This window comes from Pecten maximus, chromosome 16, assembly GCF_902652985.1.
Source record: "Pecten maximus chromosome 16, xPecMax1.1, whole genome shotgun sequence".
NCBI lineage: Eukaryota > Metazoa > Mollusca > Bivalvia > Pectinida > Pectinidae > Pecten > Pecten maximus.
The window spans coordinates 11044784-11064941 of NC_047030.1; the positions used below are offsets into that span (position 1 = coordinate 11044784).

At 35.0% G+C, this 20158-nt stretch overlaps 1 protein-coding gene across 1 annotated transcript; it reads left to right on the forward strand.

Moving 5' to 3' along the window:
* The first annotated feature begins 9942 nt into the window (after positions 1 to 9942).
* LOC117344641 (potassium voltage-gated channel protein Shaw-like) lies at positions 9943 to 20153 on the forward strand. Its single transcript, XM_033907468.1, has 2 exons — positions 9943 to 10428; positions 17574 to 20153. Exons 1-2 carry the CDS (start codon positions 9943 to 9945, stop codon positions 18666 to 18668), a joined length of 1581 nt encoding a protein of 526 aa, XP_033763359.1. The 3' UTR covers positions 18669 to 20153.
* Positions 20154 to 20158: the final 5 nt, after the last annotated feature.

Below are 20158 nucleotides of genomic sequence, written 5' to 3' on the forward strand. Positions count from 1 at the left end.
GAGATAGAATCTAATTATGTTATGTCCATACATTCAATTCATGTTGATTAAGTGTGTTGTGTATTATCGATCCTCTTTCTCGAAACCGGAAACTATTACCAAAAAATTTCAGACGAAAACATACATATGAGTATGTGTACAAGCAACAGACAAAGAGAATTTAATCAACCGTAAGATATTGCCATGGTCATCTATTGTATGATGTGCATACGTATACAGGTAAGTTAAACAATGAGTCTACAGGTAAAGTGTTAACATCAGTTCATTGAATGGTATGGGTAGATGGCTTTGTTTTCACAAAAAATAATTATGATGCGATATATGTCGTTACTCTCTTGAGTTATCAAAGGTAAATGGCGGTCGGAACGGAAACTATTTGGGAAATTGAAATTTTCGCGTCTTTTTATTTGGCGGTGTTAAAATTTGACGGGTTAGATTTTGGCGATCTTTATACGGACCCGCCAAATCGCCAAATTAAAGCCCCGCTAAAATTTCCCGCTATACGGTATTCTCCCCCTCTCACATATTACTGGAACTGATTTTTACATAAGGCATATTGAAATATGGGTGCAATTGATCGTGGTAATCAAAAATTCACAAAAGTATAACTAAAAACTTATTCAAGAGTCTATACTAGTAACCAGCTCAATCGCAAAGTGATGAAGATAAAAAAAGTGTGATTGTGGGAGATTACAGCATTCGAGTACACAAAATAAACTGTTAACAGTGCAAAACCAACAGAACGCGAACCCGTTATCTAATTAAGATTCGATCAATGGGGTCAAAAGGCAAACAAAACAATATAGAGTTGCATCGAGACCATTGGAAAAGTACAGGAATGATTGGTTCATATGTTCCGAAAAACTACAGTAGCAGGTTTATCAAAGCAGAAATAGAATTGTTGACATGAATAAGTACTGGAAATTATTATGATAATTCTTGATGTCTTTTATCTAATTAGCCAAGAGTCCAAGCTTAGCATCTGCAGAAATGAGCTATATCAACTTCAAAGTTGCTATAGAATCAGGTGGATGCAATGCAGGCCTATTGGGCCTCTTGTAAACAAAAATAATGCAAAAACTGTTTATTAAAATGCTAATTTCATATCCATATTTCTGTACTTTTTGCGCATTTTATCAATGTTCAGTTGTTCAGGGAATATTGTCTAATATGCCCTCCAGGGACTGTACAAAAGACATAGACCTGTGCCCGTACCAAAATAAACTGGTCGGACATTGCAAAGGAGTGTAGTTTCCCATTCAGAAGAAATACTCTCAACTTTAAGTTAATCTTCTATATCGGTAGTGACAGAGTTATTATGAACTTGAACGAGATATCATGTGCCTCTGTTTCCTCATCCGGGTATTCCATAATCGCGGGGCCCTCGAGAGGAAGCCTCGCTTGGATATTTAAGTAGATTGTTATTGTATCTGACACAATTACGGACATTGTAATATGTTTTGATTAACAAGGCAGCATTCTATATTATACCTGAAAGGAGTTTATTTGTTTGGCCGACTATTTATATGCCTTGAAAGTGACAATGCATGATCAATTTAACCACCCACCGGGCGCCCACTGCTGCACACTGGACCAGTATGAAGCTGATGCCGGTTTATAACGTGTACCAGTGTAAAGAGTGAACGGGATTTAAAAGTATGGCCGGAATACAGAATACAGTCCGGATTAGACAGAGTTACACTTTTATAGATAACGAAGAAATTATTAGGGAGGGAATCATTTTACTGGTTTAGATAGTGGACTCATTAGTGATGCCATGAATAGCCACTGTCATTTAGAGGTGGGTGTCCTTGATTCAGGCTAGCCCGTCACATGCCACCCAAAGCAATTATGGTAAAATGTCCTGCCCAATGACAGACCGATCTGTTTACTTAGCTTCCTGAGAAACAGAACCTATCACGGGTAGGTCACGTCGAACCACAGGGACAAAATGGTCAAGAAATGTCAAAATCTGGATGGGGAGGTGCCCAAGACCACATGAGTTTGCTCACAATTTCCAGATGCACTTGTATCATGCCTTACCGCTTCATACTGAAGGCAAAGCAACTACTGTAGTGGTTCTTATCTTTAAGGTTTGTAATTATCGCTATTTTCGAGAGAAAAAAAAGTATAAAATGAAATTTCGAAGAAAAGTAGTGAAAATAACAACAGAGAAACGTTTTTATAATGTTCTGAACAATTAAGACGTCATAGAAACGATTCAATGTACAAAATGTATCTTAAGGGTGCACTTATGAATGACTTTTTATTTTCCTTGCACTCGCAATACCATGTCTATGAGGAATATGATTAGACTTTTGACCAACATTGTGGAGAATAATCGGTTTTAAGGGGATTCCTCTGATTCCCCAAAAATCCAAGCACTATTTGAAAAGAATCCGGATGCGAAAATTTGTAAGTTGCCGCCAAAAGTTGAAAATGTGCTATTTTTAGAACAACTAGCAAATTCCATTCTCTCACACTGCCGTAGAAGTCGGCTTGAAGAATTATGGGTAATATTCCCCACAAGACGACTTTATAGAGAGATAATTACGACTTCCCCGCACACCTAAGAACAGTGATAATTATTCCCCATAAATAGGCATATTAAGAGAGAAACCTAAGTATACATCCCCATTCAAGCAAAGAATGAGAATATTTAACATATCATCACCCCCACCCCAACCCCATCACCCCCAATCCCCATCATCCCCCCCCCCCCCCCCCCACCCCCCACCCAACCTCCACCCACACCCTAACATACACACTCACAAGAATGTGAATATGCCGGGCTGGGAGGCGGGTCGTTCTCTCCCTTCGAGCAGCGATCTTGACCTGAACAGTGGGCTGGGAAACCCCAGATGAGGAATTCCTTCATGTTTGCACCTCGCGCATTAATTACTACACATTCTATTTTTAATAGGAACGTATGTATTTGTTTTCCGAATCTTTAGCTATAACTCTTCATTCTGCTATCAATGAAGTACCTAATTCAAACGTTAATTCCTCAAATAAATCCACACAAACATCAGCAAATTATAACTTTAAGGAACTTGGTTGAGGTGAAACACCACCTCATTGGCCGATAAGTTTATTCTTTTCCCGCCAAAATTTAGAATTTAAATGTTTTTCGTCCAATACTCTGACACATACTGACTGGATAATTAGCACACACACAGTACTTCATTTATTGGCAGCTATATAAGAAATGTGTTGAGTGAAACCGTCCAATCCCCATAGCAATAGCAACGGAGAGAGAGAGAGAGAGAGAGAGAGAGAGAGAGGGGGGGGGGGGGGATACAACCTAAACTGTAAAATTGTATTTAGGATTTAATATGCTGAGGTGTTTGTATTTTATGTTTTTTTTAGATGTTGACTGATTTATAACCATGCTACACAAGTTAATTTATTCATCTGCAGTGACACGTATTTAGCAACTCGGCAATATACATAGATATCAATAACGTGAATGAAATATATATTTATGTATATAGCGTATTAAGAAAGTAATTTCATCTATATATAAGGTTCTACACTTTGCAATATTGCATGCATCAAAGAAAACGTGATAATTTTTGCCTTTTATTAAATATCTCGTACAAATTTAGATGAATATAGTTTGCTTTTAATATACGTACACTAATCGCTACGTTTTTTAAATTAAATTTTCACGTCTGTTATGACACATCACCTCCCAAAACGTTACTTTATTCTACAATGTTTACCAATACCGAGATCAAACACTTTGATGTAAAACTGTCACTGTGATAATGAAATCTCTGCGAAGATACAAAAACTGCTTGTTGAAGTATCCTGCCATTGTGTGATGCCTTGCATTACCTCTACATTAATGCATATGTTATCTAACAAAAAACGCAAATCCCCATGTTGTAGGAAATTGGGCATTTATCAAATGTCAGTTAATAAATAAACAATCCACATAAAAGGTTGTGTAAATATACTTAAAACGCCACTAACTGGAGTAGGAAAATGATAGTGGCCACTCGCGTGCCCCCACGACTTTGACCACATCTGTGATCTTCCTAAGTAGGACTGAGACTAGCTAGGTAGATTTACTAGGATTCTACTACCAACACAGCTGGACTTTCATTCTAAGAGAATATTGATATAATAACGAAACCGTAAATCTAACTCAAAATCGATTAAACGACGACAAGTTATGATAAAAAAATCTAGATTAACATGCAAGCCCCTGAAAAGTACAAGGAGACTAAGACGACGTGCTCAGAAAGAGCAAGCGTCTCTCCCGCCATACAAAGCCAGAGCAAATCCGGGTTAAGTCACATTCTCAAAATAAGAACTATGGTTAAGACAACAGAATAACTATTAACACATTAACAAGCATTGGACACTTCTGACTTCATATCTCACAAGGAAATGTAATATTTCCAGATAGTCTCTTCATATCGACCATTAAATTTCACTATGGTCTTCATTAACCGGGATCTTTCTAGAAACCTTGTGTTGTTTATACTTGATTAAGTAGTTGACATTTGTTACCGAAATTGTGATATTGGGAAACACGTTGAGTCAAATTAAATTGGATATGAAAACACCGTGGAATGTTACTATCTAGAAATGAAAATTAACAATTGGGAAACGTGAATATCGTGATATTAGGACAACTCTTGGATATCAAAGTGAGGACTTGTCATATATCGATAAAAGGTAGCAAGAAGCAGCTTCCGTTTAGTTTTCTCCACATTATCTCTCCTTTCACTTGTGTTGGCGACCACGTATTGTTGACTTAATGGATTCTAATGTTTATTTTACATCCGTTTTCTTGTCGTCTCGCTTCTGTTGGTGATATTTTTACTTTGATCGGAGTTTATCTTGCTTTTGATTACGGTTGATATGTATGTGTATTAAAATTTCCATAGAGCTAAATGTTGTTATTGTCTAGTTAATTATCTGGTGTCATTTAATGAAGCTAAAACTAAACAAGAAAACCCGTGGTTTCCATTCACTAACACGCACAGTGTTCATAGCTATGCTCTGACAACCTTTCATGTTTTTGTTAAATCTATTTATGAACAAATTGATTTCTCTATATTTTTTAAATGTGTTACACAAGCACAAAATCCATTCGTACGATATTTTTCGCAGGACTGAAATCCATTCACGTTGTTGTGTTATATTCGTGTTCTGCTATTTGGAATGAATATAAAAATCACCGAGGTTTACAGGAAATAAAACTTACGGACATAACGCATTAGCTGACAAATCAAAGCAGGGTGATAATCACCCCTCAGATTGTCTGTTTTAGTAATCGCCAGTAAAAGAGTTAAATGCAAAAGGATTTACGATAGTTCTTCTCACAACATTGTCCGTTTTAATTTATAACTTGTAATGAAAAAACGTATGAAAGTTTCTTTACCTTGAATATTACTCGGAGAAATGCTAAATTATGCAACAATTTTTTTTAATTACACAGCAACACATATATATATGTTTGGGGATAAATCCTATATCAACAAATATGTATATCAATTATGAGCTCTCCAATATTTTAAATCATTAACTAAAGGACTCGCACAATTAAATCCTTTACTATATGTTATTTCTTGACATTTTAGCTAATAACTTTAACATTTGAAGTTCAACACCTGTGACAACTGCCTACATTCACAGATACATCGTGTACAGGTATCACAATATATTAAATTTGTGAAAATCACAACAAACCATTTGTCTACAAAAGGTAGGAGTAATTATCTTGTGTGTAAAAACATCGTAGGACAAAACAGCTACCTACCAGGCTATCGCAGTGTACACAACCTGTCAATCAAATGTGTCAAATTTGACCTGGGTCCATTAATTTCAATGAGCTGGACGTTACACGCTTTTATTATTGATTAAGGACTACCCAAAAGGCTGATGAACATTTCATCAATTAAAGGATTTATTCAGAACAGAAAATGTCTTTAAAAAAGATAAACGACATAGTTTTAATGCTGGTGGTTATAATGTAAAACTACTGGTGAAATAAATCAACGAACTAATGCGTTTCAGCAAGGATAACTAGAATTATATCAGTTTGAATCATTTTTGGTGATAATAGAACTGCATTTGAATCAGGAATTTAATTTCATTAATGTGTCATTTGAAAAGATACATGCACTTATTCAGCTTGCATTCAATCTTAATTTTGTTTCGTTTTTAACTTGATATCTGCATTTTGCATTTACCGCTACATTGACCAATCACACACTTCATCTTGACCAGTAACGCCACCTGTCGCGTCATATCCGGGACCAAAAGAATATTATACGGCTATGCCGAAAAATGGAGCACAAACTGTTATATTGAAACATATACATATAATCATAGACGTATATATCACAATGCTTTATGTGTTTTAGTGCCTAAATGTTATATTTATCTTTGATAACACAATAGTTTAGCAGATAAAGACAATTAGTCAGCGACAGTTGTACACGTATATGCATATAATACAATGATACAACCCACGATAGAAGTGAATATTTTACACTTTTCAAGTTAGCATTGTGACATTGTATTTCATTGCATCGTAAACAAACTGTCAACAAACTTCAAAGTATAAATAGTAACATAATAGCAAATAGTTATGTTATAATACAAGTAATATTTTATTAATAATCGTCGATTACATGGTGCCATCAGGTTCGATGGCAATATGTAATCACTAGTTTCGAGTGTATCTTATAGCTGGGTATGGGTATCTTTAAAAGACTATTGGACTTAATTAATCAGTGATATAGGCTACTTTATCATAGGATAATATTAAAAGTTATAACTTCTTGTATTCCATGTAAAGGACTTGGTATAAAGGTTATGGTATGTAGTAATTATCATAAATAGAATAGTAGAAATTCTCAAGTTTACAGTTTGATAATACATACATAGAAATAGACATAAAAGATATATAATCAAAATGTTCCCCATATAAATAAAGAAGCAGATTTTGATAACCTAAAAGTAGGATGAAGATATACTTTTTAGTTCGATACAAACTACGCTTCAGCCATTTGTTGTTAGCTAACCTCTTAGAGAAGTTAAATATTCACTCATTTCCACAATCTTCAATTTAGTTTTCGACAAAACACTCACTTGACGATAGATTTTTATACAGAGGTCATCGGGTAACAGGAGAAAACGCTAACATTGCGTAGATCAGACCTTTGAAAATGCCGCCATCTAGTTGACATTCCAGTAACCCCACAAAGAGACAAAGTCATTTTGATGATACCGATTCCAGCGCTTATTAATCCGCTGAACCTATTTTTCAATGCTTTACGCTAATTTTAACGCAGTCTCAGTTTACTTAGCTGAAGAAGGGAGAGATGTAAATATAATATGTGTTTGAAAATTCAAGATGCCAGTCATGTCACCATTTGGCTAATTTGTTTTTGACGTATCTTTGTTACACTTACAAAATGAAAACCAGTCGCAGTCAATAGCTGAATGACATTATCACTTGAAAAAGCACAATTTCAACCACATTTTAATGACTTTTGAATATCAATATCTTGACTTATATGAATATCAATTATGCGCTGACCAATATTTGAAATCATTTACTAAAGGACTCACACAATTAAATCATTTACTATATGTTATTACTTAACATTTTAGCTAATAACTTTAATATTTGAAGTTCAACACCTGTGACAACTGCCTACATTCACAGATACATACCTTGCCGAGGCTACAAAATGACTTTTTTGATAAGTTTAATGGCATATGTCCGTGTCACAGTCTCTAGAAGATGACAGCCGGAAGTTTACAACTAAAACTGGTGACCCAAAACAGACCTGACCCCGGACTTTTTGCCCTTGTGTAAATCCGCACACAAGGCATGCAAATATATCAAAAGTATACATTTTTCAAAAGTTAAGTACCTTCACATTCCAATCATGCCAAAATTTGTCATCTTTTCCTCATTAAACTTCCTCTGTGCTCAGTAATTAACCAGAACTCACTTTTACATAGGAACTACAAACTGGTAAAAGCACTTGCTGATTGGCTGATTTAGTTGTGTGAGTCCTAAACATAAATATCCCATCTGCATATTCCTGAATATTGAACATGTCTGTTGAGGCACAAGGAGTTACTTCCTATTATCTCATTACAACACGTTAGTGTATGTCTGTCTTAAGAGGACGTAAATAGGCTATTAGGCTATGCCTCATATGCAATCCTATCGACTATTATTGATGTCAATAAAATTTGTTGAATTTGAACTTGAAGTTTCATATTGAAATTAGCCAAGTAGTATTAAAGTATGGTGAACTAAAAAAATAGTATTGCCTTCTTCAGAGGGGACTGTGTTCCGATTGTGTTGTCTCGCCTCGGGCTTGGGTACAATGCCAATCCCGACAACACTATCACACCATACAATCTAAAGAAGTCAAGAATGCATTGTTAGTAAGCACAAAAAACAAAGCAAAGATCAAATATATCTAGTAACATCTCTGATCTCTGTGGTAAGCGCTCTAACCTTTACGGTAATTGCTAACACGACAGTGAATAAGAAGGGATACTACGGTTTTCAGATGATAAATTGTGTTTATATATCGTATCACGTATTCTAATTGCTTACATTACCATCCCATCTCTGTATCGTTTCTGCGTCTGATCTGATTCTCAAATATGTTTACGATGGCCTACAATAGTAAGTCTATGTTATAGAGTAGTGTTAGCTTGAAGCGACTTTTCTTTAAATTCCAAATTAAAAGAAATACTTGATATTTTCAAGAAGCTAGACTTTTCCTATGAATGCATGCCCAGTTGTTAAGTGTAACCATGCAATTTTGGGGAGATTTATTTTATTCCAGTTCGATCATATCCATTATATCTACAATAACAAGCAAAGAACCCCGCAAAAGAAAAATAGTTCATGTTACTATTAATGCAAAACGAAAATAATACGTTGACTGGGTATCTATCTCTATTATTATGGCGCTTATAATTATCCATCCATTGCTACCCAATCAATCACTCTTTGGATTATGATTATTTTTCCTTCAAGATCATTGTTTTCTCCCAACATTCACAGATTTGTCTCCAACTTTACAAGTCCAATATTCCTTTGTCACCCTCTAGGGTGTGATTTCACATTTAATTATTCGTACTAGTTAATACAGTATCAGTGTATGAGCTGATAGAACAGTTTAACAAAAATTCACCGGTCATCAAGTCCAGTACACTGAACGCATCTGCTGCTGACGGCGAGTAATGGGTATCGAATGAATGATATGGGATTCGTTCCCGTAGGTACAGTTTAGATTTCAACGGACAGGAGTTATCGCAAGTTAATAATAGCCTTGTCCATATCATTTTATCATACAACCATACATCATACACATTCATTAAATATGTATAGATAGAGAGAATACGGTAGTAAAGAAGACAGACAGACATAGGATATATGTTTAAATAATAAATCACAGGAATAAACGTGAAAACTATACATGTATATCCAATACATTTATTGCCATCAATATTGTATATGTTTCGGGCTATTTTAACGAGATTCATTTTACTACGAACAATTTGATCGACAAGCTTTGTTTTCGGACTGTTAAACGAGATACTTTTTAGTATTTCCTGACATGATCACTTGACCACACGGAAATCATTTAATGATAACTCATGGAACTATAATAGCGTAGTCAGCAGAAATATTTGAAGATTGTCTATAATTGTATAACACTGGTTTAATACGATCTAATATTGCGCATGCAATAATATACAGGGTACAATTAGAGTCAAGCGAGATCTGATAATGAAAACTATTACTGAATACCACCCCACAATATCTGTTACGGGGCGGAGGAGGAGGAGGAGGAGGAGGAGGAGGAGTAATCACGTGACCCACTAAATATATCCAACGTGAAGCATCCGCAGGAAGTGGAACCTCAATTCACACATGGCAACATGGCTGTGTCAGGAAAGAAAGATAATCTTTCTAATATGTACCGTGTCAATGTCGGTGGTCGGCAGTTTGAGATCAGTCGGCATGTCATGGAATCGGTCGACGGTTCACGACTTCAGCGCCTCGTATATGAATCTGAAGATACACCGATCAACATGGATTTCTTTTTCGAACGGCCAGGGGGACCTTTCGAGGCGATATTAGCCTACCACCAAACTGGAAGACTACATATTCCCGGAGATATGTGCCCAGCAGCTTTTAAACAGGAACTTGAATTCTGGGACATTAGTCCCGATGACTTGGAGACTTGTTGTTATCATCGTTATTTGACATTTTCGCGAGAGCAGGCTGTAATGGCGGGATTCATGGTTCAGACGGACGAGATTTCTAATGAAGAGAGCTGTGATAAAACGTCACCATACTGGACTAGGATCAGATCACGTATGAGGTCGGTTCTAGACAACAAGGATGACTCTCTAGTTACACAGGTAAGTAAAAACATGCAATTAATGCCCAATGATCATATATTAATGATTTATTTGCATATCCAATGATTTGACACCTTACAAAGAACTTCTGCTAGAAGCCTTGGTCGGTTGTGTAATATTATATAGAGGCTGTTATATTTGATTTTTCATTAAATTGGACATTTTTACAATAATAAAAAAAAACTCCATGTTTGAAATTTAAACTTACATTCTTTAGTTTGAAAATGGCTTCAAATTGATGCTTTAGTATTGAAAAATTGTTTTATATTCATGTACTGAACATTTTCATTCTAAACAATTTTGAACAAAATTAATTAATCTTGCCGGAACGAGAAACTCTCAAGTTAGCGAAATATAGCTAGAACAACTCCAGAAAAAATGTTAATATCACGATATCTTCTCGGTAAACTGTTAACACCACGATATGTTCCCGGTAAACTGTTAACACCACGATATGTTCCCGGTGAACTGTTAACACCATGAAATGTTCCTGGTAAACTGTTAACACCATGATATGTTCCTGGTAAACTGTTAACACCACGATATGTTCCTGGTAAACTGTTAACACCATGATATGTTCCTGGTAAACTGTTAACACCAAGATATGTTCCCGGTGAACTGTTAACACCACGAAATGTTCCCGGTAAACTGTTCACACCACGAAATGTTCCCGGTAAACTGTTAACACCACGAAATGTTCCCAGTAAACTGTTAACACCACGATATGTTCCCGGTAAACTGTTAACACCATGATATGTTCCCGGTAAACTGTTCACACCACGAAATGTTTCCGGTAAACTGTTAACACCACGAAATGTTCCCGGTGAACTGTTAACACCATGAAATGTTCCTGGTAAACTGTTAACACCACGATATGTTCCCGGTGAACTGTTAACAGCATGAAATGTTCCTGGTAAACTGTTAACACCATGATATGTTCCCGGTAAACTGTTAACACCACGATATGTTCCCGGTAAACTGTTAACACCACGAAATGTTCCCAGTAAACTGTTAACACCACGAAATGTTCCCGGTAAACTGTTAACACCACGAAATGTTCCCAGTAAACTGTTAACACCACGAAATGTTCCCAGTAAACTGTTAACACCACGATATGTTCCCGGTAAACTGTTAACACCACGAAATATTCCCAGTAAACTGTTAACACCATGAAATGTTCCCGGTAAACTGTTAACACCACGAAATGTTCCCGGTAAACTGTTAACACCACGAAATGTTCCCGGTAAACTGTTAACACCACGAAATGTTCCCGGTAAACTGTTTACACCACGATATGTTCCCAGTAAACTGTTAACACCACGATATGTTCCCGGTAAACTGTTAACACCATCAAATGTTTCCGGTAAATTGTTAACACCATGAAATGTTCCCGGTAAACTGTTAACACCATGAAATGTTTCCGGTAAATTGTTACACCATGATATGTTCCCGGTAAACTGTTAACACCACGATATGTTCCCGGTAAACTGTTAACACCACGAAATGTTCCCGGTAAACTGTTAACACCACGAAATGTTCCCGGTAAACTGTTAACACCACGATATGTTCCCGGTAAACTGTTAACACCACGATATGTTCCCGGTAAACTGTTAACACCATGAAATGTTCCCGGTAAACTGTTAACACCACGATATGTTCCCGGTATACTGTTAACACCACGAAATGTTCCCGGTAAACTGTTAACACCATGATATGTTCCCGGTAAACTGTTCACACCACGAAATGTTCCCGGTAAACTGTTAACACCACGAAATGTTCCCAGTAAACTGTTAACACCACGAAATGTTCCCAGTAAACTGTTAACACCACGATATGTTCCCGGTAAACTGTTAACACCACGATATGTTCCCGGTAAACTGTTAACACCATGATATGTTCCCGGTAAACGGTTCACACCACGAAATGTTCCCGGTAAACTGTTCACACCACGAAATGTTCCCGGTAAACTGTTAACACCACGAAATGTTCCCGGTAAACTGTTAACACCACGAAATGTTCCCGGTAAACTGTTAACACCACGATATGTTCCCGGTAAACTGTTAACACCACGAAATGTTCCCGGTAAACTGTTAACACCACGAAATGTTCCCGGTAAACTGTTAACACCACGATATTTTCCTCGGCAAATTGTATAGCACCACGGTATGGTTCCCGGTAAACTGTTGATATTTGGATATCTTCCCGGTAAATTGTAAATATCACGATATTTTCCTCGGCAAATTGTTAACACCACGATATCTTCCCGGTAAATTTCTATATTTTCGAGTTTGGTTTTTCAATGGTATCCATGCAAAGAATCTCTTACAGGAACAACAAAATCTTTCTATAGTTGAGCTCAATTAACATCAGGCTTAACTGATGACCATATGAACAGATTTGAAGATAAATTACTGTGGCTTTTGTGTTTCATTATTTAACACCAAATTTATGAAATTTTGACCCTCATTTACTCAACATATTATGCCAAATAATGACAAAATATTTCTAGTGTACCAGAACCTGATTAGAGTGTAATACACGTGTAGTTCCATTAAATATCGACACAGCTAAAAATGTGCTTCAAAATTTGAACATAATCTGTCTTAAATATTGTAAAACATATTCATTGTACAATATTTCCCTACATATTTGAGCTCATACTTTTCAGTAAATCATACAATTAAGATATAAGATCATTTAACGGCATTTTCTTTGGATAAAAAAGTGAACCCTGTCGTTTAACAACATTATTTTTGACTGGTTTGATCCAATTTGAGTTAGATATACTGTTTCACTATTGTTTTGGTACTCTATGTTGCTACTATTAAGTGTATTTAATGATATGTAACATTGAGAAAATGGTCAATGAAGGTCGCTTAAACATTAAATAGTTATTTTCAAAGAATTTTGAATTAAGAGTTAAATATGTAATACTCCACTAGCAGTGGCCTTCCTATAAACGGACGTGTCTGTTTCGGTGACAACTTAATACAGATCATCAGATTAGTTAAATGAAGTCATGTCGAGTCAGGGTTAAGTTGTCCCAGATAAAACATGGCTGTAGTTACAAGTGTCGTCAGAGTGAAACGAATATAAAAAAAAAATCATGGAGCTTATTTTTATTTATTTTTTATTTTCTGGGTTTTTATTTTCGAAAAATATAGACTTCTATATTTCATAATCAAAACATGGACAATAGTCTGTAAATTGTCTCCTTTTCAAGAGAGAAATGTGTGGGGTTAAATCTTCTGTTCCCGGCATTCGAAATACCAAATATGAGGAGACATGATGTATAGTGTTTACTGAGTAATTGACAATTGTTATTCCGTTAATTGACCTATTATTGCGCTACACGCCAATGAACAAAGGGATTTTTTTATATATTTTTTTTTTTTTTTGGCTAAACGTTGTCAATTTTGTAATATCGTTCGTGGTAATGTATTAAATAGAATTGATCTATGGGAAACAAAATGTCTCATTATAACTCCTACCAAATTATATCTATTAGTGCACGGGCGAAGCGTTATAGATTAAACAACTCACAAACGGAAAATGTACTACTGACCAGGCAGGTTCTGTACAATGAGAGAAAACATGTCCTACTGACCAGACAGGTTCTGTACAATGAAACAAAACTGTACTTTTGACCTGAGAGGTTCTGTACAATGAAACGAAAATGTCCATCTGAACAGACAGGTTCTGTACAATGAAACAAAAATCTACTACTGACCTGACAGGTTCTATACAATGGAACAAAAAGCTACTACTCAAAATTTGCTTTAATCGTTAGAGTCCATTTTCGTCTGTCTTGTAACAACAAACAGAAAGCTTCGAACAACTCCAGTATATGGATTGAGATCAAATTCCAAAATATTTGTTTGATTATAGCATCTCTTGGAATATAAACTGTATATAGATTAATAATTTATTTGATGGATATGTGTTCGAAAAAAAGTTACATTAAATACATTCATTAAACAAATAGGATCTATGTTTCCTCACAGAAACATCGTCTCTGAATTGATATAACTATGTAATATGCAATGAAAAATGAAAAAAATGTGTGCAATTTTCACCTTGAATGATTAGCTCGAGAAATGGGATTTTTGAAAAAATGTTGAAAATCGGTAGGTAATTACAATCGTCAATGCCTCCTTAATAGTAAAAACCACCATAGCGAAATACTAGTAAATAGTAAAAATCAGTAAAGTGAAAAACTAGTAAATAGTAAAAATCAGGATAGTAAAAAATGCTAGTATAATGAAAAATGAGTGGAATGTAAACTCAGCATAGTGAAAAATAATAAATAGTAAAAATTAGTATAGTGAAAAAAATAGTATAGTAAACAGAAGAATAAAAAAACCAAGGACATTGAATTGTAAAGCGAAAATAAGTATTAATAGTGAAAAATTGATATAGTGAAGAATTAGTAGAGTTTAAACTTAGTATAGTGAATAACTAGTAAAAAGGAAAGATGAAAAACTAGTACAATTTGTACTCGTACAGTGAAAAATCAGTAGAGTGAAAAACTAGTTAAGTGAAAAGCTAGTGTAGTGAAAAGCTCATGTAGTGAGGTATAAGTATAGTGAAAAAATAGGTTCTACCACAACAGGTGAGTGTTATTCAACTCCCAAGGCATGAAATAATCTTTACAAATGTTGAATAACATTTAGTTTATACCACACGTGGAATAAACTCTAAATGCGTTTTGATTGGTTGACACGGTGGTCTTTGACCTGGACCATTTTTAAAATCACGTGATTCAATACAATTTCATTGGCTAACACTTGAAGGCCGTTCACGATGTCCTGGAAATGATAACGCACGAGAAGTAGTTCGCAGTTGTTTTGTTATATTCTTGAAAATATACATAGATTTTATCAATTTATTTGCTTTGAAAGAATATACACATTGTACCTACTATTATTTTGTTTGATTTGTAATCAATTGAAATATTTCCATATGTTTCCGAATTTATCAGTTTTGCATATTAATAAGCGGCATTTCAAATTAGGTCATATCCTTACATTACACCTGATATTTTGAAAAAAAAAAAAAAAAAGGTCAATTCATCCTCAGAAAGGCTTTTCTATTGTGGTAGAAACAGGTCACACAAACACTCGCTAAAGCTGGGTTTTTTGTAACTTTTGAAAAATAACTAAATGGAGTGAAAAAAATACCATATACAAAAACCACTCGTTGTGTAAGCTCTATGTAAACTTAGTGTAGTGAAGATCTTGTAAATAGTAAATACCAGTATAATGAAAAGGTATAAAAAAAAACTTGTAGAAATTCAAAATCTGTATAGTGAAAAAGTCAGGCTTAATTTCTATTAAATGTTTTCGATTTATTAATCACTGATAATGTATGTCATGTCCTATATTATCATTAGTATTTTGACAAGTTAATACTATTAAGTGAATGTCTTAAATGATTATATGATACAAAACCATTGTCTCATAATTGGACAAAATGTTTACGAAAAAAATCTCAATTTCATGTTGTAAACTTGATAATTGCAATAAAAGAAAACTCTGAAAGTAAAGAGTAAAATTATTCATACACATTTATATGACATTAATTTTACTTAAGTGAAGCATTTGCTGATATTTACCACATCTAGATATCTATACCAGGTGGCACAGATCTACTTCGAGTCTACTATAACATTTTCTGAGGTTAGATATGAACGTCTAAGTGATGAGCAACTGTATAGTGTTCGACCTTACAGTTTATGTCAGAGATCGCAGCCTAATTTGTAAACAAGTGGATAGCGGGCACTTGTCTGATGAAACTAATGTAAACGTAGTTCAGTCTTAGTGGTGGCCCATCAAGTCAATAACATAAACGTATAGCGAAGACGATGTTATCGTTGGCAATCCCCTTTGGCAGCCTATTTTTGATTCTGACTCTTCTAAGTCGTGTTTCTTGTCTTAAACACGTTAATTAATCACTGTCCGAGTACTTCGTCCAGCAAATCATGCACTAAAATGCCGATTTAAGCATAACGCTGGATAAATTAGGTACCAAACGAAAATCTGTTATATGTTAAAGAATAAGATCGTGTTTTTCGTTGGTTTGACGCTGTGACATACTGTTTACGCTTTAAATATACATACGTCATCTACATTGTAGATAACGTAATTCCCATTACTTTATGTCCGCGTCTCATTCTATAGAATATCAATCATCATTATAAAAGTATATCGTTTATGTTAAAATGAAATGTAGAAATGTGTATAAATCATACCCTGTCAGGCTTGATGCAACGTCAATGAGGTTTGAAAATACTCTTGAAACTTTGTCATGCTTAAGCAATAATTCCTAGCTAAAAATACGGTCTCATCCTAAAATCACACAACACTGTCTAACAGCATTGAAAAAGAAACAAAATAAAGTCTCCTCAGCGGGCTACGAAATAATTGATGTTCCGAACATGACTTTTTTTTAGAAGAATTTATCTTTTATCCGGAAGAGCATTAGGGCCATGAAGCAAAAAAAATAAATTCATTTTTTCATGTTAATAACTCGAAATTTCGACTTAATAACTCGAAATTTCGAGATGATAACTCGAAATTTCGACTTAATAACTCGAAATTTCGAGATAGTAAGTCGAAATTTCGAGTTATTATCCTCGAAATTTCGACTTAATAACTCGAAATTTCGAGTTAGTAAGTCGAAATTTCGAGTTAGTAAATTTCGAGTTATTAAGTAGAAATTTCGAGTTATTATCTCAAAATTTCAAATTTCGAGTTATTAAGTCGAAATTTCGAGTTAGTAAGTCGAAATTTCGAGTTATTAACATGAAAAAATGAATTTAATTTTTTTGCTTCATGGCCCTAATGCTCTTCCGTATTTATCAAACAATCTCTTTTATGAATATCATAAACATGTTCTCGTTGTTGTTTGCATGTGTGTGAATAAACATTCGGATATCGTAATGCAATGACTTCCATGTGTGATTGACTACACTCTCCCCTTTCTCAGACAATTGACCAGTGAAGCGTAGTATATACATTGCCAAATCTACATGTTGGGGAAATATCCTTTCAAGAGTTAATTAACTTAGAATCATTTTAAGAAGGGTGAATGCGATGATTTAATGTGCCTGTACTAATTGACAAATGCTATTTGACTTTCCACAGGCTTATTTCGTCTTATCTGTCGCCGTTATCCTCCTGTCCGTATTAGCTACAGCTCTCGGAACACTCCCAGGGACACCGTATACAGATACGTCATTAGATGACGTCATGACTACCACAACAAAATCAATGATGCCTCCTACTGATACACCACCAATGCCTGATTTACCTGCAAAAAGAGTTTCAATTGATGCAGGAAATATCTCGATTTCTGAATGGGAGCAATTGAAAGAAAAACATTCTTCGGATAAAGAATGGCATGTATGGAATGACACATTTAATATATTTACCAATTCTTCGAGAAAAGGGTCTGTACGTCAAATGTTTGCCGGAGCGTTCGATGATATTATACCAGAAACTGCCAAAAGCAAGCTATTGACGTTGTCAACAGCAAACAACACCGAACAACTTGTATATATTTACATGGAGTACGCCTCTAATGCATTCTTCACTGTGGAATTGTTCTTAAGACTCCTCAGTTTCCCTTGTACTCTGCGAAATGCCTTTTGCTTCCAACATATCATAGAAATGATCGTGCTATCTGCAGTATACATACGGGGTCTGTTGTCCTTTATTCTAACTGAAGATTACCATAGTGATATCGACGTCCTTCTCTACCTCCAAATGTTGAGAGTTCTTCGCCTTCTCCGTCTTCTTGAGAACGTGACTGCTTATCGAGTCCTATGCTACACACTGAGGGTGGGGAAAAGGGACATGTTTATAATGTTTCTCTATGTGCTTATTGGTGTTCTCTTTTTCTCAAATGTGATGTATGTCGTTGAGAAGAGGGACGATTTTCCTAGTATTCCAGACACTTGGTGGTGGAGTGTGATCACCATGACAACTGTTGGTTACGGTGACATGATTCCTAAAACAGCTTTCGGTAAAATCATTGGCACCATATGTGCTCTTTCTGGAGTGTTCATGTTTTCCCTTATCATACCTATTTTTGTTAACACATTTCTCTCATTATACCAGTTTGCAGACGTGCGTCGTAACAATAATGCTGGTGAGAACAAGCATTTAGTAGGTCAGAAGCTAGATTCAGATGAAGAGGTCTTAAGAAACGCCGATTGCGTCAAAAGACAATGTGTATAAGGGAAAAAAGCCGTTAAAGTCTAAAGCATGACTTACATTTGGTTACTGTTTACTATGTAAAACGTCGGTACCTATGATTTTAGTGTAAACTTTAATCTCAATTTAATTCCTACTCGTGTATATCAAGTCAATTTCTGTTTTCTTAGCTTTATGTCATTGAAACCTGTGTATAACATTGTATTTTTTCATCTTCTACCCCGCAGATTTTTTTTTTTTTGCAGTTATGTCCCTTTTTTGAATATTTTTTAGAAATCTTATTCGAAATACTCTCATGTCCTCTTTATCACTACCAATTCATATCCACATTTTCTCATATTATAAATATATATATATTAATAATAAATTTTGTCCACATAACTTACATTTTCTCTATTTTGAAGATTGGTTATCATGGCATTACCTATACAAGTTGTACTCACGCGGATTTTGTTATATTTCCGTTATTAGTTCGATTTTCTTTTTTTGATTAATTCCTTTTGCAATTTTTATCCATTTCCTTATTTATTTGTGATTTGTGCCCATATTATGTATTGCTATGCAAACGCCCCGTGGTGTGGTCTGCTGCAGTTGGTAATGATAGTGTACCAAGTCATTGGAATCAGAAGTATAAATCTTATTTCGCCTCAGTAGCGTTCTTATAATACACCCATTTTCTTGTTATTTAATGCTGAACTTAATTACATATATGTATATCAATATGCGTGTTGATTTTAATTTTCCAAGCTATTCTAACATCCCTACTTCACCTACCTATGGCGTTCACATGTCCTAGTTGATTCGATAGGGTTTGTTTCCAATATCACGATTTCCTTGACAGATGTCGGCTACTGGCGGAAAAAAATAACAACACAAGATTTCGATTGAAGTAGGTTGATGGAGTCCATGAGGAAGTGTTTTTGCATCACCATGGATATCATGATCTCATTTGGAAATAGTCTATTTCCCCATGGGAATACAGCATTGATATCAATATATTTCTATAAAGAGGTATGAAAAAAAGCTCAACCAATCAGAAAGCTGCATTACAAACAATGGAAAATTAATTATCACGAATATTATTTAAATATTTTTTTCTTTTATTGTTTTTTCGGCCATGTACCTATGGTCTCCAATGTATCAACACTTTATACACTTAGCTTCAGTGACAGGTCGTTAAACATTTCTATGACGGAATTTAGTTTTTGATTCTACTGTATTGAATTCATCTCAATATGTATTGAAACTTGTCTTTGTATAATCATTTACGCTCTAGTATGTGTTTATACCAATACAATTTATACTGAATAGTGTTAATACCTTGTGTGTTTTCTGCACAACCGTTCTAACGCTGCAGCATATGATTTTTGTAAAGCATTACTGTAAGAAACAATGATTAAGAAAGTTAATTGATAAAAAACACACCCACACAAAAAAGGACGATGATCTCGAAATAAAAATCAGCACAAAAGGATACTATAACCAAGGAAACACTATGACATCCGCCCCCCCCC